Source organism: Myotis nattereri (genome assembly GCF_964212035.1).
Source record: "Myotis nattereri genome assembly, chromosome: 13".
NCBI classification, from domain to species: domain Eukaryota; kingdom Metazoa; phylum Chordata; class Mammalia; order Chiroptera; family Vespertilionidae; genus Myotis; species Myotis nattereri.
In genome coordinates this window covers 17,866,656-17,892,333 of record NC_138088.1, presented here as the reverse complement: position 1 = coordinate 17,892,333, position 25,678 = coordinate 17,866,656, and the positions used below count along the sequence as shown (strand labels likewise).

Genomic DNA, 25,678 nt, shown 5'->3' with positions numbered 1-25,678 from the left:
TATCCTCATTTCAGAATTTCTTCAAAATATCACTTATCAAAGCAAAAATAATGTATTGTATGGCCTATAACATATAGAAATCCTATATAATAAAAGCCTAATATGCTAAGTGTCCGGTTGTACGGTTATCCCTTCAACCAATCAAAGCATAATATGCGATTGTCAAGGGCGGGGGGGAAAAAAGAAAGAAAAAAAAAGAAGAAAAGGGACACATATGTAATGCCCTTTGTAATACTGTAAGCAATAAAAAAATAAAAAATAAAACAAATAAAAAAAAACAAAGCATAATATGCTAATGATATGCTAAGGCTGCTCAACCACTCGCTATGATGACCAGTCGCTATCACGTGCACTGACCACCAGGGGGCAGATGCTCTGACTGGTAGGTTAGCTTGTTGCTAGGGTCTGGCCGATCGGGCCTGAGCAAGATGGGCCAGACATGCCTTGGAGTCCTCCTGCAGTCCCTCCTTGGCTGGCCAACCTCCCGCGTCCCTCCCTGGCCTCGATTGTGCACGGGCGGGATCCCTCAGCCTGGCCTGCACCCTCTCGCAATCCAGGACCCCTGAGGGAGGCACATTGACTGTCAGGTAGTTCCATCTATATAATAAAAGCCTAAGAGACTGTTATGGCGGAATGACCAGAACAACCAGTCACTATGATGCACACTGACAAGCAGGGGGCAGACACTCAATGCAGGAACTGCCCCTTCGTGGTCAGGAGCGCCGCTCAGCCAGAAGCCAGGCTCACAACTGTGGCAGTGGTGGCGGGAGCCTCTCTTGCCTCCGCGGCAGCACTAAGGAGCAGTGAGCCAAGTGGTAAGGAGTGAGCAGGCAGGCGGTAAGGAGTGAGGAGTCCCGGACTGTGAGATGGACATCTCCTGAGGGGCCCCGTGCTGCGAGAGGGCACAGATTGGGCTGAGGGAACCTCTCCCCCCCATGCACAATTTCATGCACCAGGCCTCTAGTAAAATAAATGCTACTACAAAGCAAGGGGAATGGAAGTATATTGTTGTAGCGTCCACTACACTATACCTAAAATGGCATGAAATTATTTGAAAATTAACTGTGATAAGTTAAAGGTGTATATTGTAAACCATAGTACAGGGTGCAGCAAACCAGTAAGCCAAATCCTGCTCACTGCTTATTTTTGTAGAAAAAGTTTATTGGGCCCTGGTTGGTTTGGCTCAGTGGATAGAGCGTCAGCCTGCGGAATGAAGGGCCCCAGGTTTGATTCCGGTCAAGGGCATGTACCTTGGTTGCAGGCATATCCCTGGTAGGGGGTGTGCAGGAGGCAGCTGGTCAATATTTCTCTCTCATCGATGTTTCTAACTATCCCTCTCCCATCCTCTCTGTAAAAAAATCAGTAAAATATATTTTTTAAAAAAGAAAAAGTTTATTGGAACACAGCCATACCCATTCGTTTATGTGTTGCCTATGGCTGCTTTTGCACCATAGTGCAGAGTCTGTAGTTGGAACAAAGATCTTATGGCCCACAAAGCCCAAAATATTTATTATCTATCTCTTTGCAGAAAAAGTTTTCCAATATTTGCTGTAGAGTAACTCCCCTAATAACATGAGAAGGTATAGTTAATAAGCCATTAGTAGAGATTAAACATAATCATAAAAAATACTCAATTAACCCCTGGTCAATGTGGCTCGGTTGAAGCATCATCCCATACACCAAAAGATGGTGGGTTTGATTCCCGGTCAGGGCGCTATTGGGTGATGGACTGATCTATGTTTCTCTCTCACATTGATGTTTCTCTCTCTCTCTTCCTTTCTCTCTCTCTCCCCCTCCCTCCCTTCTTTCCTTTCTCTCTTAGATCAATTTTTAAAAAAAAAAACTCAGTTAAATCTAAAATATGGATGGCAAGAATATAGGAAAAGTAGAAGAACAGTTGGGTCAAGAAATTAAGTAGCAAGATGGTGGGTGGACTTTTATCCAACTATACTTATAATTTATAAAATGCAAATAATATACACACTTTAATTGAAAGGCAGAGATGGTCAGATTGGATAAAATAGCTAGACCTAAGTATATCCTCTGTAAGGGAAACCCACTTTATTTTTTCAAATATTTTTATTGATATATTTTAAAGACAGGAAGTGAAAGGGAGAGGGATCTCCCTACTGGGGATCAAGCCCACAACCTGGGCATGTGCCCTGACCAGGAATCGAACCTGCAGCCTTTCAGTGCATGGGATGAGCCACACTGGCCAGGGCGGAAACCCACATTAAGTATGAAGACATGGATAGGTTAAAAGTAAAAGGATGATAAAATGTATGCCACAATCAATAGGTGAATGGATAAATAAATTATAGTGTGTCCATACAGTTAAATACTATCAGCAATAAAAATGAATGAACTACTAATGCATACAGCAACATGAATATCAAAACATGCTGAGAAAAAGAAGCCAGGTTTTAAAAGTGTGTATATAATATATGATTCTAGTGTTATGAAACTCTAGAAAAATATGGTGACAGAAATCAAAACTGGTTGCCCAGAGATTAACTGGGATGGGGCTCAAGGGAATTTTTATTATTGTGTCAAAACTCATCAAACATTCATTTAAAATACGTGTATTTTTTATTTATTTATAAGCTATGCCTTAATAAAGGTTGCTTTAAAATTTAAGTCCTGAAAGAATTTAGAATGAGGCTTTTGTATACATTATAGACCTTATAAATTACTAGATAGGTAAGAAAATAAGGTGTAAATGACTATGGAAACTTTGATGCATTTGGGATCTCCAGAACTTTAATCTACATACATTTCCTCTCAACTCATAAATTTCAAGGGATATGAATCCTTAGAAACATTATGGAATGTACCTTTTGATTCTTAAAAAAAGAAGCAAACGAGACAATGATATCACTATGTATCAATCAGTGTGCTAAGTGTTTTAATTGGTTTATTTTATTTACTAGAGGCCCGGTGCACATAATTTGTGCACTCAGGGGATGGGGGGGTGGTCCCCTCAGCCCAGCCTGCACCCTCTTGCAGTCCAGGAGCCCTCGGGGGATGTCCGACTGATGGCTTAGGCCCGCTCCCCACGGGCCTAAGCCATCAGTCGGACATCCTTAGTGCTGCTACAGAGGCGGGAGAGGCTCCCGCCACTGCCTCTGCACTCACCAGCCGTGAGCCCAGCTTCTGACTGAGCAGCGCTCCCCCTATGGGAGCGCACTGACCACCAGGGGGCAGCTCCTGCATTGAGTGTCTGCCCCCTGGTGGTCAGTGTGCATCATAGCAACTGGTCATTCCACCATTCGGTCGATTTGCATATTAGCCTTTTATTATATAGGATTCCTTATAACAACTCTATCAGTTAGGGATTAAACCCAGTTTTTATATGAAAAAGTGAGGCTCAAAGAAGTTATATAATATGTCCAAAGTTAACAGCCAAAATTCCAGCCCAGATTTGACTCTGAAACCTGTTTTCCTTCCTTGGTGCTAACTTATCTTTAAATACTTGGTTGCATATATATACTGGTTCAAAATTAATTTATTTTTAAAAATTCATTTGAAAATTACTTTGAGTTATTTTGACATTTGTTTTAATGACAGGCTCTGCAAATCAAGAGTAGTGAGGAAAAAGATAAGGAAATAAGGAATTCTGTGCAATACTAATGTAGAAAATCCTTCCAGTTGTAAAACTTATAATAATATCTTCTTTATTAACTTTTTGTTAGAAAATGCCAAATAGTTCATCTTTGGCTTCTCACTAACCTCAGGAAGATGTTCAGGAGAATATAAAAGAAACTGTTTTGTATTATTTCATAATATGTCCATGTTGTATAAGAGAATGATTACTTATCAAGTACCTTGGATATAATATTGTACTATAAATATGGGTTGTATCCTTGAGCAAGAATCTCCCTTATTGGTGTACTTTAAAATATTTTTAATTCCCCAGGGCTTCTTGAAAGCTCTGGCTCCCAAGAGCCACCTCCTACAGGTTATGGAGTCAGCTAGCAATCTCTGACTACTTCATAATATCTTAATAAATGGAACCAGGTAAAGTTCTTCAGCAATACCAAGAACTTTACCTCAAATTCCTGAGAAAGCTTTTCCTTGATCCACTTAGAAGATAATCCTTTGCATGTTTCTATTTTTCTGAAAAGTGAGTTGTGTGATTCTAATTCCCAGAATAACTGTCAACTAAAGCTAAAGGACATATTCTTAAACCTTTGAAAAGGTTTTAAACCACACTGATAATAACAGATCCCATATAAGAATGGTAAGAATATAGCTGTAACATAATGAATCTAACTTTCATATGATTGGGGGTCTTTTTCATTCAGATGTGACAGTGGTGTATCAAAATGGGTTGCCTGTGATATCTGTGAGGCTACCATCCCGGCGTGAACGCTGCCAATTCACACTCAAACCTATCTCAGACTCTGTTGGTGTGTTTTTACGACAACTACAAGAAGAGGATCGGGGAATTGACCGAGTTGCAATCTACTCACCAGGTACAGTCACCTTCATTATTAATTCCCACCCAACCATCCCCCCGCCCCCCCCGCCCCCACCCCCCCCCCCCCCCCCCGCCACACACACACACAGGTTTCTGCAAAAGAATCTCTTACTCTTAACTTTCTTTGCTTAGCAAATGTCAGCAGGAAAGAAAGTGGTTCTCAGAATATAACTATTCAGTTTTAACCAATATATATATACACAGGAAGTCTCATTCAAAAGCACCTCACATATAATGCTGTGGGCACTGTATATTATTAAGACCTTTCATCATTGCCTTAGGCATAGAATAAATGTTTCCAGTGGTTGAGTCCTCATCTCTGAAGATATGAAATATTAGGACTTCTTTTTAGATTTTCTTATGTCTTTCACATAAAGACTTACCAAAATAAAAACATCTATACTTGAAAAGAATATAAAATAAGGCACCAAAAATTCCCATTTGACATGACACCCATTTTACTTATTTATTTTTAAGTGCTTTACATATTTTCCTAATTTTTACTTTAAAACATTTTAAATCCACATTAGTATAATAAGTACCCACTTAGCCTTCACTTGAATTCACCAGTTATTAACAATTTGCCACATTTCTATGCTATAAATATTTTAGATATACTTAATACTCAATTCATGTAGTAGTATAACTAGTAGACCAGCTTGGTGTATTTGACTAGCCCTAGCATTCATCCTCAATGAATTATTGGCATCTAATCAGTGACCACACTGAAAAGTACCACATAATGGAAAACGTTGTTTTTTTACTCACCCACCTTCCATCATAGACAAATATAAGACGGCCGTGCAGCTCTCCCAGTGACCCTAGATTTCCAACTGACACCTATAGATCTATATAATTATTTCACTCTCATAAAATTTTCCCAGAAAAATATGTTGTTAAATCTTCACAGGCTTGAGGCCATGAAAACAAAAAGTCTCAGATAATAGTATAAGCTTTGTTTAGCATAGACTTAGGGATGAGGCAAAAAGTTAACTGAAATTAAGAGAGACATCATTCTTAAAATCTATTTTGAGGATTACTTTTTCATGACCATTCTTAAGTAATTATGGACAGATGACAAGTTTACATTTCCACATTACACTGTTTTCACAGATGGTGTTCGAGTTGCTGCCTCAACAGGGATAGACCTCCTTCTCCTCGATGACTTTAAGCTGGTCATTAATGACTTAACATATCATGTCCGACCACCAAAGAGAGGTAACAAGTAACCTTGATAAGGTCAGAGGAATGAGGGAAGGGCTTTGGAAAGAACTTAACTTTCTCCTGGATAACCGTGAGAAAATGCAGTATTCCAAGAACACTGAAAGGTTTACATGCAGACTCTGTTTCAGCTGAAGAACTCCTTGAGCACCTGGCACTTGGCCAGTACATTGACTAAAACTTAAATTCTACCTAAACACCAGAGAGCTTATCTGATATTGCCACTGTTTCACATAAATGAATGTTCTACATAACTTAAGCTCCTTCCCTCCATACAGGCTAAAAGTCATATTATTTTAACAACATTATAGAGGGGATCTTTTAAAAATAAAATAAATTATGGACTTCCCTGTGCTCTTAAACATTTGTATTGAGAATTAATCCTTTTTTTTTTTTATCGTTCAAAGTCCTGGATCGGAGAGGGTGCAGGCTGGGCTGAGGGGACCTTCCCTGCCCCTCCCCCCTGCACGAATTTTGTGCACCTGGCCTCTAGTTATGGATTAAAAGACTTAGTATAGGAATGAAACCTTGTACAGTTGTATATGAAGCTGAAGAAGTAAGAGTTTGAAAAGGGAGCTTGGAAGATGGGAGAATAGTCACCAATTTTTAAGCAATGACACAGATGAACAAAGCTTGCCAAAGAACCTGGAAATTCAGATGCATTCAACCATTAGATAAGGAGGATTAGCAAAAGAGAGCTGATAGAGAAATCCCTAGGGACGCTGCCACCTCACTGTGAAATTCTAGACTAGTTACCACTTTCTAGAGTGCAGTTTCCTCTTCTGGTAACAGGAAAGTGTAAAGCTATATGCAAATGTGAGCTGCAACTTTAATGAAAGAAGACCCTGTTGACATAGATGACTTCTAGAGTTCAAAGTGTGCAAGACTCGCCCTAGCTGGTTTGGCTTGGTGGATAGAGCGTCAGCCTGCGAACTGGAGGGTCCCAGGTTCGATTCCGGTCAAGGGCATGTACCTTGGTTGCGGGCACATCCCCAGTAGGGGGTGAGCAGGAGGCAGCTAGCTGATCGATGTTTCTCTCTCATTGATGTTTCTAACACTCTATATCTCTCTCCCTTCCTCTCTGTAAAAAATCAATAAAATATATTACATATATATATACATATATATATATATATTAAAAAAAAACAAAGTGTGCAAGACTCTATGCTCATCCCATTTTACTATTTCAGCTCTTCTCTAATCCAAATTGTTATCCTTATTTGAATTTTTATTAATTGACTTTCTGTGATAACTGTACTAAAGGACATTTGAAGAGTATTCATAGAAAACAGTGTGGTAGTTACCAGAGAGAAGGGGGTGGGGAGGTAGTAAAGGATAAAGGGGCCAAATATATGGTGATGGAAGATTATTTGACTTTGGGTGGTGGGACCACAATGCTATATATAGATCATGTATCACAGAAATGAATACTTGAAACTTATATGATCCTATGAACCAGTGTCACCCCGATAAATTTAATAAACATACTTTTTTAAATATATAGCTAATTCTGATTGTAGTTTATTTAGAAAAGGGATGAACTTAACAAAATGTCACAATAAAGCTAATATTCTAAAACAAAAGCTTTATTTGTAGTGCTTTAAAAAATGGCAGCTAAAATCAGCTGGATTTTTTATTAGGTTCTCACAACATAATTTTTAGATTTCTGGAAACACATCCTACTCACAGAAGAGGATAATGAATCAAAGAATTTAATCTTTTACCCTTTCAATCATTCTTATAACTTCATCCCCTTTAGAGCATGATATTGAGGTCCATACAGCTATTCTGTGTCTTTTCCCAACAGGAATAAATAAAAGTTGTATGCTAGGGGGAAGATGTATGGGAGCTAAGATTATTAGAATAATGATATTTTTATTTATGCCTTTGTTTGTGCAAATTTGAAATACTTTAGTTTTTCTTCAGATAATACTAAAGGGGGAAAAATCATCAATTAAAATGGCAAGGCCATAGATAGATAAATTATAGATCAGCATTTTAATAAGCATGATAAGATTGATTCTAAACCTCTCTTCTTGTTTTTAACATATTGTCTTCATTTTTTATTTTTATCTAATGAAGATTATTATTATTCTTTGTAGCCTCATATGTAGCATGTAAACTTCTAAAAATATAATGGTGAACGTTGGTTTCAAAATTTTCAAGTTGCCCAAATATGAATATACTTTCTATGATTTGTAGATACCTCCTTTTTTAAAAAAAGAAATATTGCTTTCCTTCAGTTTCACACTGAAAGTGAGATCCCTATTGTGGATGAATCTGCCTTGCTCTCGTTGTCTAATGGCCCCAGGAGTAGAACTCTTCACCTAAGGCATACATTTTTTAAAAAGTAACCTTTTCCTTCCAGACCTCTTAAGCCATGAAAATGCAGCAACGCTGAACGACGTAAAAACACTAGTCCAGCAGCTATACACTACACTGTGCATCGAGCAGCACCAGCTAAGCAAGGAGAGGGAGCTTATCGAAAGATTAGAGGATCTCAAAGAGCAACTGGCGCCCCTGGAAAAGGTACAAATTCAATCCTCAGACTTTTCTCTTCACTGACATTTTTTTCAAAGCATATATGTTTGCTTTTTTTACCTCCATTTTAAGTTTGCTTTTTTATGTAATTGAGCTGTGTCAATCAAACTAGTCCACTAGTTTTTGGGACTGAGCCATAAAAAAGTTCCAATCAAAGCTAAGAAAAGACTTAAAAAGAAATAGTTTGGAGCCTTGATAATGGACTTGAAGCTTTGAGGTCTGAATGTCTGCCCTTACCCAGATTTACCACCTTTACAACAAAGATTGGAATAACTGCTGATGAAGAAAGGTTTTGAGGAGAGTGGGTAATGTTTTTAATCAAGTTAAGAAGTATATAGAATATTCTACAGCTGTTTAGCATGATTGTGTAGACCTAATATACTATAGAAAACTATTCATATGTTTTATGGAAAGGAAATTATAAAAGTAAGCATATTAGTACATACTGTGATCCAAGTTTTAAATGTATTATGCTCATAGTTATATATATTTATGTATTTTAAATACATACATATGTAGAGAAAGATATGCCAATAGAGCAGTAGGATTGTGATTGATTTTTTACACTTTCTGAGTATTCTAGAATTAACATATCATTCTTATTTTTTGATGATGCAAGTATTTTCATTTTAAGAAATTAGATTATAAGAGATTAACAAAGGGAACAAATACTCTTTATATTGTGCTTTTTCTGATTTCTTTAAAAATAACACATATCTCAAGGTTGTTCTCATTGAACTTAAGACCATTAGAAAGCTGTGATATAAGGGTTAATGGGAGAAAAGGGGAAACATGTAAATACTTTCAACAGTAAAGATTAAAAACAAGAAAGTTGTGTTAAACTAAGTTTAAGAAACTGTTGTCAAGAGGGACGAGTTTTAAATTTGGTATTTTCAAAATGTAAAGCATTTTTAATGTGTCAACTATAATAAAGTAATTATCATCCTATACTGTATATTTACTGTCTACCAGGAATTATGGTAAGTACTTTACCTGTATTCTGTTAATCCTCAGAGCAACTCAATACTGAAGTTAATGGTGATTTGCAATGACGGCTTAAACTCTTCCGGTCTGAATCCAGAGTCCATGCTCTGACTCACTATGCTGGTCTGGCAACTCCCTAGTAAACCCTTTGAGTAAAAACTGATCATAGATTAAATTTTATATGTAACAGTGAGAGAACATTTGCATGCTTTCATTTCCCTCTTCTTAAAGAAAATAAACTTGTAGTTGGATGAAGAACTGTTGAAACTAACTTATTCACTCCTGTAGTTCTCCATATTTTCAGCCACTTCTAGGATGAAACATTAAGCACAGTGTCCTAAATAAATATTACTCCTTTTAAATATGTTATTCAGTGAGAACTATTTAGGAAGACAAACTATATTTAATAGAACTGAGACTAACTTGTATCTTGATTATGAATCCTATTTCTTTAGTGAACATAGAACAGTTTAAATAAGAGTTTTATATTGATTCTATGTCAAAGTGCTTTACAATTGATCGATCATGTGTGCCCCATAGGTACGAATTGAGATTAGCAGAAAAGCTGAGAAGAGGACCACTTTGGTGCTATGGGGTGGACTTGCTTACATGGCCACACAGTTTGGCATTTTGGCCCGGCTTACCTGGTGGGAATACTCCTGGGACATTATGGAGCCTGTCACCTATTTCATCACTTATGGAAGTGCCATGGCAATGTATGCATATTTTGTAATAACACGCCAGGTAAGAATTCTTCTCCAAGTAACTTTTTATGAGATAGTAATGAAGTTTTGGTTGTCAAAGTAGTTCTCTTTTCTCTCATATTCTTTCTTTTTTGTTTTTGTTTTTAAATACGTTTTCATTGATTTCAGAGAGGAAGGGAGAAGAGAGAGATAGAAACATCAATTATGAGAATCATTGATCAGCTGCCTCCTGCACACCCCCTACTAAAGATTGAGCTCACAACCCGGGCATGTGCCCTGACAGGAATTGAACCGTGACCTCTTGGTTCATAGGTCAACGCTCAACCACTGAGCCATACCAGCTGGGATCTCATATTCTTTCTAAGGCCAGTTCCCTTTAAGTACTCATTTATCCTTTATACACACACACACACACACACACACACACACACGTAGGTGCACATGCATGCCAATTATGTATCAGGCACTATTTTATTTTTTAAAGGTTTTATTTTTATTACATGTATACATCCTATATAATAAAAGCCTAATATGTTAAGTGTCCAACCATTCGACCAAGTCGCTATGACATGCATTGACCACCAGGGGGCAGACGCTCCGACCAGTAGGTTAGCTTACTGCTGGGGTTGGGCAGATTGGGACTGGGGGAGATGGGCCGGACACGCCCTGGAGCTTTCCCTGTGCTCCCTTCCCAGCCCCAATTATGCACCAGTGGGGTCCCTCAGCCTGGCCTGTGCCCTCTCACAATTCGGGACCCCTCAGGGGATGTTGAAGAGCTGGTTTCACCCTGATCCCCACAGGCTAGGCCGAGGGACCCCACCAGTGCATGAATCCGTGCACCGGGCCTCTAATGTATATACATAAAAGCCAAGCAACCGGAACAACCAGAATGATAGGAACAACCGGTCACTGTGACATGCACTGCAGCCCTCCACTGGTCCAATCGGGGGCAGGGCCGGCTAGCTAACCTCCTGCGTTCCCTCCCCCCAGCCAACTGGCTCCAATTGGCCCGAATCAGGGTGGGCCGGCTGGACCCCACCTGTGCACGAATTCGTGCACTGGGCCTCTAGTCCTATCTAATAATAGACAAACATGGTAATTAACTGTACCTTCACTACCATCGCCATTGGCTGATCAGCACGATATGCAAATTAACCACCAACAAAGATGGCTAATTTGCATACTGCAGGCAGGGCGGGACACCGGGAGCCACCATTCCAGGCCCCTATGTGTGACCCCAGGAGCCGCCGGAAAGCCAGGCCACAGGCAAGGCGGCCCCCGGGACCCAGGAGCCGCCTTGCCTGCGGCCCGTGATCGTGATCGTGATCGAAAAGCCGGGATGCAGGCAAGGCGGCCCCCAGGGACCCAGGAGCCTGTCGGCAAGGTCTGCAGGTGAAGCAGCGATCAAGCTATGAGGGGGAGGGTGGGGGGCGGAAGGAGCTACAGGAGCAGCTCTGGCCGGAGACTTAAGACTCCGGCTGGAGTGAGGAGCAAAGACTGAAGGCTCCAGCCACAGCGAAGACTGTGTCCAGAGCGAAGATGGAAGGCGGTAGCCAGAGTGAAGGTCTGAGTCCCGGGTGCAAGAGGAAAACTGGTGCTGGCAGGCTGGAGAAAGGAGGCCTATTGCATGAATCTTTGTGCAACGGGCCTCTAGTATATATATATTTTGAGAGAGGGGGAGAAGGATAGAGAGATAGAAACATCATCGATTGGCTGCCTCCTACAAACCCCTACTGGGGATCAAGCCCATAACCTGGGCATGTGCCCTGACAGGAATTGAACCAGCGACCTCTTGGTTCATGAGTTGATGCTCAACCACTGAGCCACATCAGCTGGGCATCAGGCACTATTTTAGATGCTAAAGAGACAGATAGAAGATATGGCTTCTGCCATCATGAAGCTCACAGACTATAAAAAGAGCCATATAAACCATTAAATTCGGAAAACTATATTACAGTAAGTTATAGAATAAGAGGACAAGTGAGAAGAGTGGCCAGTGGTAGGATAACTTGTTCAGCTAAGTTGGTTGACCTTTTATGTACTGTGTAATTAATTTAACGGTCAGATGGAGTAGTCCCAAGCTTTTGGTTTTTGTTAAATTCTTGGAATGAAGAATTGGTGATACCTAAACAAACAGTTTAAACTAGCCCAGCCAGCATGGCTCAGTGGTTGAATGTCAACCTATGACGGTTCAATTCCTGGTTCGATTCTCAATCAGGGCACATGCCCAGGTTTCGGGCTCGATCCCCAGTGTGGGGCGTGCAGGAGGCAGTTGATCAATGATTTTCATTATTGATGTTTCTATCTCTTTTTCCCTCTCTGAAATCAATACAAAAAAAATATTTTCAAATAGTTAAACTAAACTCTGGGCTACTTTTCAGTATGTTAAGCGAATACATGGGGTTTTTTGTTACTGTTTTAACTTCATGGAAGAGAGGCAAAAATTAGATATCTAATCATTTTATACTCTTGGGCCTATTCTTTATCAACCAAGGCTCATTTATTACTTATCAGTAGCTATTAAAGACACTGTTTGAATTGGTGGAATTTTTTTCTTTGAAATAACAGAAGCTCATTTCATATTTTCTCTCATTAAATAACTGTACTTACTTCAAATTCAACCTGCAATACTTTATTTTCTTATGAAGCCAATGAAATAGTCATTAATTATTAATAACACTGTCTCCTTAATAAATAGCTAATTGTCACTCCTTAAGTAAGTATCAGTAGCTAGGACTAATTTTTGTTGCCAGTGATTTTTTTTTTTTTTGGAACTTGGAAATTTATAGTGTCACTTTAGAAAGTATGAGGGATTTATTATCACTTATTATATATGTGATACCACCACAGATCCAACCTCCCTTAATAAAAAAGAAACATTTGAAATAGCTGAGACATGTTTCTATTTCCTTAGGAAACAGAAGAAAGCTAAGAATTGTTTATCTTATATTTTTAATGGCTGCTATAAACTATTGGCATTTTTCTTCTGTTGTTGTTAGACCAGTGGTCATGAGTCTGTTTATATGTAGAAAAATGAAAGCCCAAGTGTATTATTAAGCCTTTTTGTCCTCCTAAACTTGTCTGTAGAGAAGAGAGATGGTAAACCGTTCATGTCTGCCATTGTTCGCTCAGTGTCTCCAGCACCTAGTTCCATGTCTGGCTTATAATACTCACTCTTGAACAGAACTGAACAGCTCTGGACAGGGCTTGCATATGTCTATCTGTCTATGTGTGGGTCTTTCCCTCTCCCCTCACTCATCTTCCCTCTTCCCTCTTCTCTCTCTCTTCCCCTTAGATTCATACCCCTTTAATGGGTTCTTTTTATGTGTTTATTGATTGAAGTCCAGACCCCTTAGCCTGCTATTGCCTTTGCTGTTGCTTTCTGTCTTTTCCAAATGTCTATCAACCCCGCTGTGTATGTACTGTGTTCTAAAAAAATCAAATTATATTCTTTATTTCGCCACAAATACCGAGTTGTTTAAACCCTCATTCCTTACTTCACACATTCTATCAACTGAAAAAGTTCCCTCTGTTGATCTCTACCTGTCATATTTCAAGATCTACTTAACTGCCTATCTTTCATGAACCTTTGACCTACAGCCAACTTCAAATTCTTCAGAATTCCTATAAGCACATGTGCCTCTCATTTCACTCATCCTGTGCTATCTTGTATTATAATTGTTCATGTACAATGTCTTTTCCCTCCTACTAGACTATGATATCTTTTGAGGCTTGGCATTTAGTTTTTTCCATTTTTATTGCCTAACACTGTGCTTATATCTTTAATAGCCTATCTGCCATACTAGTTAAATGCTATACTAGTACTTCTGTGATTCCAAAACATTTTTGCTGCCCCCAAGTGACAAATTGAAAAATAGCAGTAGTAAATAATCTTGTCATTTGTGACTAAGAATACTTGACCAAATAAAATATAGATTCTCAAGTTAAATATCCATATTCACAGTTAACATCCATGAAGCAAAATGTTTGTTCAACATCATTTAAATTCTTCTAAACTCTTGTTACAATGAGATGCTGCATTTGTTAGCAACCTAAATGTATTCCAATAGTATATTAAGTTCACAAGAATCTTTATAAAATAACAAGCTCCTTTAATTCATAAAATCAAGTGGAAAATTGAATTTTACTGACTAATATTTCAGTGGAACCCGAGTCTCCATTTCTGTTATGGAAAAAAGAAGCCTGACTACATAAGAATTGCCATTCTGAGCTACTTCAGCATGCATGTGGATTGCCCATCTAACACCCTGCATTTTCTTTCTTTATTTTAAAGCGAGAGGGAGAGGGAGAGGGGAAAGAGAAAGAAACATCAATTTGTTGTTCCACTTATTTATGCAGTCATTGCTAGATTCTTGTATATGCCCTACCTAGGAATTGAACCCACAATCTTAGCTTGTCAGGACAACACTCTAACCAACTGAACTACCCAGCCAGGGTGCCCATGCATTTTCATCAAAGGGGATATTGCCTCCAAGGGGAAGAAAATTGGTTCTTGAAGAGTAAAACATCTTAGATGTTTATAATATATCAATAAATATACAGTGTATTCGTGGTATTAAACCTTTTTGGGAATGAGGGTAATCAAGAAAAAAAATACCTAAAAAGGCTACTTAGGGGGACAGTAATGAAAAAAGAAAAGTAGCTTTTAATACCCTTGTCATCTTTATTTCAACAACTGTCATTTATATTCTACTTCAGCAATCACTTCAATGATTGTTCAGGACCTTCTTTCCTTGAACTGCCCTACTTATATACCAACTTCTGACCACAATTTATTTTCTTTCTAGCCCTTTAGTTCACTCACTTTCTCCTTTGACTTCATCCAGATCTTGGGCTTCTGATAGCTCTCACTCTTAATTTTTTACTATCACCTTCCTCATGTGTTGCTTTCTTTTCTATCAAACTTAGATCATATTGCCCTTCTCTTCTTAGTATTTTACAATCCTTACCCCATTGTCTTTCCACCATAGGTACTCTATAAATTCCTAATCTTAGCCATTTATCCTATATCCAGACTACTGCACATGGCTAGAGAAAAATCATAGTGTGCAATAGGCCACTGCTTAGATTTTCTTCCCCGATACTCCCACAGTATTTATTCTAAGACTTTACATTAAACTCCCCATGTCACCCTTAACCTTGCCTCCTACTTATAAGAAATTCACATAGCTAAGATCTGGAAACAGCCTAAGTGCCCATTAGTAGATGAATGGATTAGAAAACTGTGGTACATCTACACAATGGAATACTATGCTTCTATAAAAAGGAAGGAACTCTTACCATTTGCAACGGCATGGATGGAACTGGAGAGCATTATGCTAAGTGAAATAAGCCAGTCAATGAAGGAAAAATACCACATGATCTCACTCATTCATGGATAATAGAGACCATTATAAACTTTTGAACAATAATAGATACAGAGGCAGAGCTGCCTCAAACAGACTGTCAAACTGCAGCGGGAAGGCCGGGGAGGGTTGGGGGGCAGGAGGGAGGGGGGTAAGAGATCAACCAAAGGACTTGTATGCATGCATATAAGCATAACCAATGGACATAAGACACTGGGGGATAGGGGAGGCTAGGGGACTGTCAAGGGCGGGGGGGAAAATGGACACATATGTAATACCCTTTGTAATACTTTAAGCAATAAAAAAATAAAAATTAAAAAAATAAATAAATAAATAAATAAATTCAGATAACAAATATAAGCTTTCTAATTCCTAAATTTATATGTTTAACAATATTTGTACTTACTGTCATCCTATTTCCTTTAAGCTCAAATAAGAGGTATCATTTCCCTGTTCAGGGCTAGCTCCTCTACCTGTTTTTAGCCCCACTCTCCACCCCTACTTCTAGTATCTTACTCTGGTTTATTGTTTGTGTTCCCTGTGTTATCAACCATCTTCCTCTCTGAATTTCTTCCCAAGCTGTCTGCATCTCTTCTCACTAATTATCAAATCATCAGATTTCTAAAATAGAGTCTAGTACATAGTTGCTTAGTAAATGCTTGTTGCCCAAAAGAGGGAGCAAAGAATAAAATTGAATAAATTTAAGTTTGTGTATATAGTTACATTCTAAGTGAAGATAGGTAAGTAACCTAGTAACTGCAATTTAGATGAAAGTAAAGGGCTTTCCCTCAAGTTTTTAATCCAACAGTTATCCCTTCAGTTAATATTTATCTATTATCTGTCATCATCAATAATTGAATATTTACTTCAACTTCTAGTATGGCATACTAGGTAATCAGACTCCCATTAGGAAAAATTAAAATAAGCAGGCAAAATGTAAAATGCATCTGACAGTGGACATGGGAGAGCCAACAAGATAGAAACAATTACCAGGCAAGGACCTGAAGAAGTAGAGTGCTGGGAAAGTGAACCTGATACTAGGTTTGCTTATTCCTCTGGAGATTTACATTAATTAAGGATGGTAAAGCTGAGAGGCCAAGAAGCTGAGCCATCTTTGATAATTTAAAACGGGTGGGGAACATCTGGCCCTCGGGCCATATAAGGCCTGAGAAATCATTTGGTCTGGTCCTCCAAGGCATTGGGGGTGAGTTAATTAAATGTTTGACCAAATATAGCAGGATCATTTTTAAGTTGATTATTTTGTATGGCCTGCAAATGATGTTATAAATATCCAAATGGCCCTTGACAGAATAAAGGTTCCCCACCCCTGATCTAAAGGATCAAAGCCATAGAAATTGGTGTCCAGGAAATCACTAAAGTAGGTTCTTTCAGAGACTGTAGCTCATCTTCAATCATTTCAATCCCAAAATTAGATTGAAGTAGTCCTAGAATTCTGGTCACTCCAGAATGCTAATGCTCACAAGTTCTAGGCAGAAGCAAACAAATCATCCCTGAGCAGAGAAGTCAAGAAAAAGAAAAGCTGTAAAGATTGGAAAGAAAACTGATGTGATTAATAGATTTATACATTAAAAAAATACAAAAATATCTACACTAATAAAAAACAAGCAAATTGACTGCACCTTTGCTACACCTTAAGCCACACCCACCAGCCAATCAGAGCAACTATATGCAAATTAACCCAACCAAGATGGTAGCCAGCAGCCACAGAGCTGGAGCAAGCAGGAGGCTTTGTTGCCACAGTGATGGAGGAAGCCAAGCTTCCCGTCTGCTGTGGCTGGCTCTGAGCTCCACTCAAGGCAAAAAAGTTTCAGTTATAGAAGATAAATAAACCCCAGATATCTGCTTTCAACCGGCCTTGGCCACGGAGCTGGAGCGAGCAGGAGGCTTGGGTTGCCCCTGGCAATGGAGGAAGCCAAGCTTCCTGCCCGGCCTGGCTGGCTCTGAGCTCCACTCAAGGCTACAAAGTTTCAATTATAGAAGGTAAATAAATCCCAGAATAAAAAAAAGAAAAAAAGGAGAGGCTGGGAGCTTCCATCGCCAGGGGTCTTGGCCAGCCTGAAAACAGCCCTCAGCCCCTCACCCACACTGACCAGGCACCCCAGTGGGGACCCCCCACCCTAAAGGGGCTGTAGCCAGCCTGAAAACAGCCATCAGCCCCTCACCCAGGCTGGCCAAACCTCCATGGGGTGAGGGTCCCCACTGGGGAGGGCTTGATCAGCCTGCAAACAGCCATCAGCCCCTCACCCAGGCTGGCCACACACCCCAATGGGGACCCCCACCCTGAAGGGGGTGTGACCAGCCTGCAAACACCCACCAGCCCCTCACCCAGGCTGGCCAGGCACCCCAGCGGGACCCCCACCCTGATCCGGGACACCCTTCAGGGAAAACCAGCCAGGCCCCACCCATGCACCAGGCCTCTATCCTATATAATAAAAAGGTAACATGCAAATTGACCCTAACAGCAGAAGGACTGGGAATGACTGGTCACTATGACTCACACTGACCACCAGGGGGCAGATGCTCAATGCAGGAGCTGTCCCCTGGTGGTCAGTGCACTCCCACAGGGGGAGCTCTGCTCAGCCACAAGCCAGGCTGATGGCTGCCAGCACAGTGGTGGTGGCAGGAGCCTCTCCCGCCTCCTCAGCAGCACTAAGGATGTTCGACTGCAGCTTAGGTCTGCTCCCTGCTGGTAAGTGTATCATCCCCCGAGGGCTGCTGGGCTACCAGAGGTATGTCTGACTGCCAGGTTGGGCCCGATCCCCCAGGGAGCAGGCCTAAGCCAGCAGGTGGACATCCTCCGAGGGGTCCCAGACTGCAAGAGGGCATAGGCCGGGTGAGGGACCCCCCAGAGTGCACAAATTTTTTTGTGCACCGGGCCTCTAGTGTAAAGATAATCCCTAAGTGAGTTTCATAAGGTTACTGGATACAAGGTCAATATACATAAATCAGTTGCTTTACTATATGCCAGCAACAGTTAGAAAATGAAACTTTATAAAAGATGCAACTTAAAAATACCAGGAAATAAATTATGCAAAGACCTCTATGCAGTAGAAACACAAAATTAAAGAAGACTTAATGGAATAATATAGCATGTTCACAGACTAGAAAAGTAAGTATTACAGAAATGTCAATCAGTTCTATCCAAACTGATCTATTTGATTCAGTGCAATCCCAGTCAAACGCAACAAATTTGCGGATGGGGGAAGATATTTGAATAAGCTGCTTCTAAAATATATATATGGTTATGTAAGACTAAGAAAAGCCAGGAAACTCTTGAAGCAAAACTAGGTAAATCAATTTGTTTTATCAGATATGGAAGACTATATAGCTTTAGTTATAACAATTAAGTTATAGTAATTAAGATAGTGGAATAATGATAGACAAATAGTACAAAGGGATAGAAGAGAGAATGTAGAAAACAGCATAAATGAACTTTCAATTTTAAAAAGATGGCACTGCAAAGAAAGGAAAGTCTTTTTTGATAAATGGTGCAAGGATAATTGAATATCTGTATTAAAAATGAACCGACCCCATCCTTATACTGTAAACAAAATTAGTTCCAGATGGATTGTAGATCTAAATATGTAAAATAGCACAATAAATAAAGCTCCTGAAAGATAATATAGAAGAATATTTCAATTACTGTGAAAAGGAAATTATTTCTTAAGTAGAATAAAAAATGATAACCATAAAGATAAGAATGATAAATTAGACTGTTAAAATTAAAAATGTCTGTTATTAAAGTACACCATAAAGAGGGTGAACAGACTGGGAGGAGATCTTTGCAGCACATATATCGAATAAAGGATCCATATCTATAATATCTATAATAATAAAAGCATAATATGCTAATTAGACCAGACATCTTTCTGGGCATCCTTCTGGACAAAGCTAGGGCTGTGAGAGCCAAGCCCCTTGCACAAATTTCATGGATCAGGCCTCTAGTATATCTCTAAGAGATATAAAAACATAATGTGCACACAAAAACTTGTACATGAATGTTCATAGCAGCCTTATTCATAGTAGTCAAAAAGTAGAAACAACCTGTATGTCTATTAATTGGTGAATGGATGAATTGTGGTATATCCAGTCAATGGAATATTATTTGGCAGTAAAAAGAAGTAGTACTGATACATGACACAAATGGATGAACCTTGAAAAAAGCCAGACACAAAAGGCTAAACATCGAATAATTCCATTTATATGTAATGTCCAGAATATGCAAATCTATAGAGTTAGAAAGTAGATTAGTAGTTGCCTAGAACTGGAGGTGTTGAGGAAGATAGGAAGTAACTATTAGAGTATGGGGCTTCTTTGGGGGATGATGAAAATGTTCTAAAATTGACTGTAGTAATGGTGGTGTAACTTTGTGAATATACTAAAAACCATTGAATATTATACTTTAAATGAGTGAATTGTATGGTATGTAAATTATATCTTTGTAAAGCTGTTTTTAAAAAATGAGGTAATGCTTCAGCACTCACACAGTAGAATTCCTGTTTAAAAAACTGGTAATACCAGCATTTACAAGGATGTAGAGTGATGGAAACTCTCGTACTCCGCTGATGGGAGTATAATTGATACAATGATTTTAGAAATCTGTTTGATATCACTTTTTAAATTTGAACATATGCATAAACTATGATGTAGGATTTCTACTCATACATATATACCCAACAGAAGAGATAAGTCCAGAAATGTTCTTGGCAGCATTATTCATAATAGCCTAAACCTAGAAACAACTCAAAAGTCTATCAATAGTCCAATGGATAACTAAATTGTGATGTAGTCATACAATAGAATATAACATGGCAAGAGAAATGAAGAGACTACAACTACATACAAAAGATGAATCTCATAAACATAACATTGAGTGAAAGTAGTCATATACACACTATCTAACTTCATTTTTATAAAATTCAAAGAACAGGTAAAACTAAGCTGTAGAGTTCAGGGGAGGGGGGGATGCTTAAATGGAGAAGCTATAAGGAAAACCAGAAAATAATTATCATGAAAGTCAAGATATTTATTACTTTGGGAGGAAGGAGGGTTAGTAATTGGGAAGGGGCAGGAAGGGGACTGCTGGGTTGTTGGCAGTGTTCTGTGTTGTTTTTTTTAAGCTGGTAATGGTTAGCATGTTCAGTATGTGATGATTTGTTGTGATGCACATTTTTAGTTTGTGTGCTCTTCTGTGTGTGTTTCCCAATAGAAATGTTTATGAAATAATTAAATATTGAATACAACACATGTCAGCATATACTTTTTTCTGCCAAGGGCCAGATATTTAATTAATTCACCCCTAATGCTTTGGCCAGACTTCCCCCCCCCCCCCCCCCCCGCTTTATATGTATGCATATGTGTTGAATCTTATCAACAGTATGTAAATGATTACTTTGTGAAGATGGTATGCTAAGGACTAATAATTTAATTTCTCCTTTATTTTGCAGGAGTATGTTTATCCAGAAGCCAGAGACAGACAATACTTATTATTTTTCCATAAAGGAGCCAAAAAGACACGTTTTGACCTAGAGAAATATAATCAACTCAAGGATGCAATTGCTCAGGTAAGTTTTCAAAAATAAAATTTAATAAATTTCAGCCCCATTTTGTATGGCATTATCATTATTATTTTTTTTAATCCTCATCTGAGGATATTTTCTCCATTGATTTCTAGAGAGAGTGGAAGGGAGGCAAAAGAGAAAGAGAGAGAGAGACATCAACATGAGAGAGAGAGAGACATCGATTGGTTGTCTCCAGCAACTGCTCCTTCTCAGGGCTGGGGAACTGCAACCTAGGTACATGCCCTTGACCAGGAATCAAAGCTGTGACCCATCTGTCTGCAGGATGACACTAACCACTGAGCAACTAGCTAGGGCCGGCATTATTATTATAATTATCCATAACGACAGTACTTCAATGGGTAAACTGAAAGAATGACCCAACCCTCTTCTTCCTATATAAATTATTCCTCAGCTATAATAATAAATGGGTAATATGCTAACTAGACCTGATGATCTTCTGGACAAAGCCAGGGCTGAGAGGGAAACCCAGATTCCTGGTGCCTGCCTGCGGTCGGAGGGAAGCCCGGGTCCCAGGTGCCGGAGGGAAGCCGGTGCCAGCAGCCGGGGAAAGGAAGGCCTACTCTTGCACGAATTTCATGCATTGGGCCTCTAGTTTGATATAAATCACTATTTTAGCATAGATACCTCTAAAAGTCTTATAATACAAGCAGATGAAAAGATGGTGAGTCCTAGCTATCCTATTAACACTAGCATATTGAATTTCTTAGACCTATTTTTACTTTTTCATTTTGTTTCTTTAGAGTTGTCTTTTTTTACTTTTCTCTCTTTTTAAATCTTTCTTCAATAATTGACACAGAAGTTTCTCACCTAAAGAGTGTGGTAGCAATGGGGCAAAAATAAAATCCAGGTAAGAGAGAGAGATTACTAGGAATCTTTGCCCGGAGCAGGTGAGAAATTATTGAACTAGAAGATGCTTTTTAAAAAAGATTGATACAGCCCTAACCGGTTTGGCGCAGTGGATAGAGCGTCAGCCTGCGGATTGAAAGCTCCCAGGTTTGATTCCGGTCAAGGGCATGTACCTTGGTTGCAGGCACATCCCCAGTAGGGAGTTGCAGGAGGCAGCTGATGGATGTTTCTCTCTCATCGATGTTTCTAACTCTCTATCCCTCTCCCTTCCTCTCTGTAAAAAAAAAAAATCAATAAAATATATTTAAAAAAAAAAAAAAGATTGATACAGCCCTAGCTGATCTGGCTCAGTGGATAGAGCATCGGCCTGTAGACTGAAGGGTCCCAGGTTCGATTCTGGTCAAGGGCACATACCTGGGTTTTGGGCTTGATCCCCAAGAGGAGGGCGTGCAGGAGGCAGCCAATCAATGATCCTTTTCATAATTGATGTTTCTATCTCTCTCTCCCTCTCCCTTCCTCTCTGAAATCAATAAAAATATATTTTTTATAAAAGATTGATACATTTTATTTTTCATAATCTTTACCACTTTCAGATTTCTGAGTGTGCCTTCCTCACTCTGAGATATTAGAGTTTGGTGAATAAATCCTCATCTTATTTTCCATAGTCTTTTATGACTTTAGAGGTGTGGTGTTTTTTTAGTCCCCAAAAGCTCTGCCATCCCCTTCTCTGGACCTTCTCTGCCTTCTCTATCTTCTCTGTCCCTTATTGGTGATGGAGTTGTGCTTTGAATAAGCTTAACCCATCTTCCTGCGTTGGCCTAAGTGGACTCAGGTCTTCTGTTGCTCTGGGTGGTGGTTCAGCTGGAGGGACTGCACCACAATCCTCCCTGGAGCTATTAAACATGCAGATGCTGCAGCCTCACCCTAAGCCTTTTAATCCAGCTCCTCAGGAGTGAGGGTTCAGCCTGTGTGAGTTTTAAAAGTGCTGCATTGACTGACTACAAATCCTTGTTTTAAAAGTCTGTAGCTATTGAAGAACTTAAACAACTATTGGATACACAACAAAAGTCTTTGAGGAGCCAAATTAAACTTCTGGCTCCAGGCAAAGGTTCGTGAAAGGGCAAAACAGCAAGGTGCATCAGGTGCTCCCCATATTCTTGAGCCTGAGTCCTCCCTATTGATAGCAGGTCACTCTGGAGGCTCTGTTGGCAGCTGAAACTGCCAGCCTTTGGCACTGGTCCCCCTTTGTTGCCCTTTGTCTCTGAGGCACTCTTATTTTGAGAGTAATTGAGATGATTTCTTTGACACACAGTGATGGAGGGAAGACAGTTTCCTTTTCTTGGGAGACACTAATATTGAAAGCTTCATTAGCAAGTTTTTCTCACCTTTTGTTTCTATTTTAGGCAGAAATGGACCTTAAGAGACTGAGAGACCCATTACAAGTACATCTGCCCCTCCGACAAATTGGTGAAAAAGATTGATCTGCAAAGAGCCTCTGAATCCCAGCAGAAAGAACACTTGTTTATAACTATTGCCTTTTTAATTAAAACATTACAGGTGGAAGCTGGGAGCCATGTTGGGGTGGAGGGTTTTTACCTTTAATTAAAAACAAAACAACAAGGAAGTTAGGGAAGAAAGGAATATTAAAATCTGAAGATCAAGCTTTGTGAAATATAAGCTCAAAGGGCTTAGTTAATATTGTCTTAATCAAGCATCTCAGTTCCTGGATGAAATAAGTTATATATTTGAGAGATTCAGAAAGAGTAAATGATGCTGGGGTGTTAGTTTCTTGCATCTTCTTTGCAGGTCAGCAAAACAGTAACACACCAGCACCCCACTCAGCTCTATTTTTTTTTTTTATTTAACTTTTCTTATTTTTGACATAGGAGTCAATAAACAGACCAGAAAAGCATATCCTCAAGATATGTGGGTGGCAAACAGAGTCTGAGCCCAGACATTAGCATTTATTTTAAATTGGACCCAGCCTCTACAAGTAAACAGGAATCTGCCCCGCTTGTGCCCCTTTTCTGACCACCCACCCCTGTTGGTTACATTAATTTTATCCATATGATCATTGGAACCAATTTATGACTGTTTGATGATTGACACTCTGGATTAAGCCTTCTTACATGTCTTTATATTCCAGTGCTCTGGATCAGTATCTAGGAATCATTGGCAACACTGCATGAAGTTTTCTTGTTCTGTTTTGTTTTGTTTTGTTTTGTTTACTAATTAATTTTTGAGGGGAGGCAGAACTTCCCTCCTTTAACTACCCCATTGATATTCCACTCTCCCTCCATAACTCAAATTGGAGGGGGAGTGTTCAGCTGTATTACCAAATCAGAAAGATGAAAGGTTTACAAAGTGGCTAAAAATCATGTCTGTGTAGCCATTTCAGAACCAGAATGATTTCATTGCTGTTAATCTGCTTGTGTGACAGCTTTCAAGGCCAGGCCACCAGATGCCACTGTCTCATCTGGAGGCTATGTCAGTCTCGAAGGACACACACACTTGAACCCTGTTTGTGAGCCCTCTCACCTCCACCACTTCAGGAGTTGTAAATCAAGTGTGTGGATCACAAAGGGTGCAATTTATCTTTATACAGGCATACATTTCTATGGCTCCTTTCGGCCTACCTTCTTCACCCAATTTTTTCTTAAATTGAGAGAAAGAAGCATTAATCTTATACTCTATCAAATATTTTCTACCATATTTCCAGTTGACATGTGCACTTGAAAATCAAAGGCATCTGTCCAATATTCTGTTTTTAATTACTGTGGGGGCAGGAGGGGGAGGAAGATGGGGCTTGCCACACAGCTGATTGGCTTTTTTTCTTTCACGTGATTCATCCCTCCTCTTTGTGGCATGGGATTCCTTTCTCTTTTTCTTTCTCCTTTGGGATCATTGTGTATGAAAAGAAGAATTTTTAATGACAAACCCAGACTCCAGGTGCCTTGCAGAGGTTGAAGGCCAGCCAGGATTGCTGCTGCTGCTCCTGCCACCACCCCTTCCACTGGCATGATGGAATAAAAGGATGCATGTCTCCACTTCCCAGCCCCTCCCCACTTCCTTCCCCTGCCCGCTCCCCCCCCACACACACCCCCGTTGCAACCTCTTCCTTCATTTATTTTTAAGTTGTGTGAATTATTTTTAAACCATTTATCCTGTTTGTGCACAGGGTTTTTAAGAAGAAACAGCACAGTGCAATGAGCAAATCCTTTCAGGATGTGTGGGAGGCAAGGGAGGGAGGATGGATGGGGAGAAAAGTCCTTTAAACAAATAGTAAAATATTGAACATGTGTAAAATCCTGTATCATTTATGAAATATGTATAAAATCAATGTAACTTCTGGAACAATAAATACTTATTCAATTTTTGAACTGTAGCATCTCATTGTTTAAAGCAAAACCAAAAAAAGAAAAACAAAAAAACTTATTTTCCTGTGATTCTAGGTGGAAAGCTTTTTACTTCTGAAATAATTTTTATAAAAATACCATTTTGAAAAGATTTGTTCCTAGAACCTATATTCTTAAAAGAGACATTTCATTAATTTTTCCTGAACTAAGATGGTCAGTAGCTTCCTCATTTTCCAGTGCCACCCAAGGGTAAGTGTCTGGACCGGCCATAATAAAGCTAGTGGCAACACAGAGACTATTATCACTATCTCCTGATTAAGAGGAAAATCCTATCAGACCACTAGATTGCCCAGTGGTCTCTTAGACTCCAGAAGTTGTTCAAGGATGAGTCAAGATTAAATATTCATTATTTTAAGAGTTTGTGTCAAATTTATAATGATCACCAAACAAGAAAGGGCCACATGCTGCCTCGTCCATCAAAGGCATATCAAAAAGCACGTATTAAATAAAAGAATAAAATCATGTGATCTTAGTGGATTCAGAAAAAGCATTTGGCAAGATACAACACTAATTTACG

At 39.3% G+C, this 25,678-nt stretch overlaps 1 protein-coding gene across 1 annotated transcript in view; it reads left to right on the top strand.

Moving 5' to 3' along the window:
• Positions 1–25,123, top strand: part of MCU (mitochondrial calcium uniporter) — a 179,706-nt gene extending 154,583 nt beyond the window's left edge. Inside the window, exons 3-8 of the mRNA XM_081105257.1 lie at positions 4,305–4,475; positions 5,594–5,698; positions 8,070–8,230; positions 9,767–9,970; positions 20,765–20,881; positions 23,149–25,123. Coding sequence (XP_080961383.1) covers positions 4,305–4,475; positions 5,594–5,698; positions 8,070–8,230; positions 9,767–9,970; positions 20,765–20,881; positions 23,149–23,226 — 836 coding nt within the window. The 3' untranslated portion in view covers positions 23,227–25,123. The remainder of the gene's footprint in view (positions 1–4,304; positions 4,476–5,593; positions 5,699–8,069; positions 8,231–9,766; positions 9,971–20,764; positions 20,882–23,148) is intronic.
• The last annotated feature ends 555 nt before the right edge of the window (positions 25,124–25,678 follow it).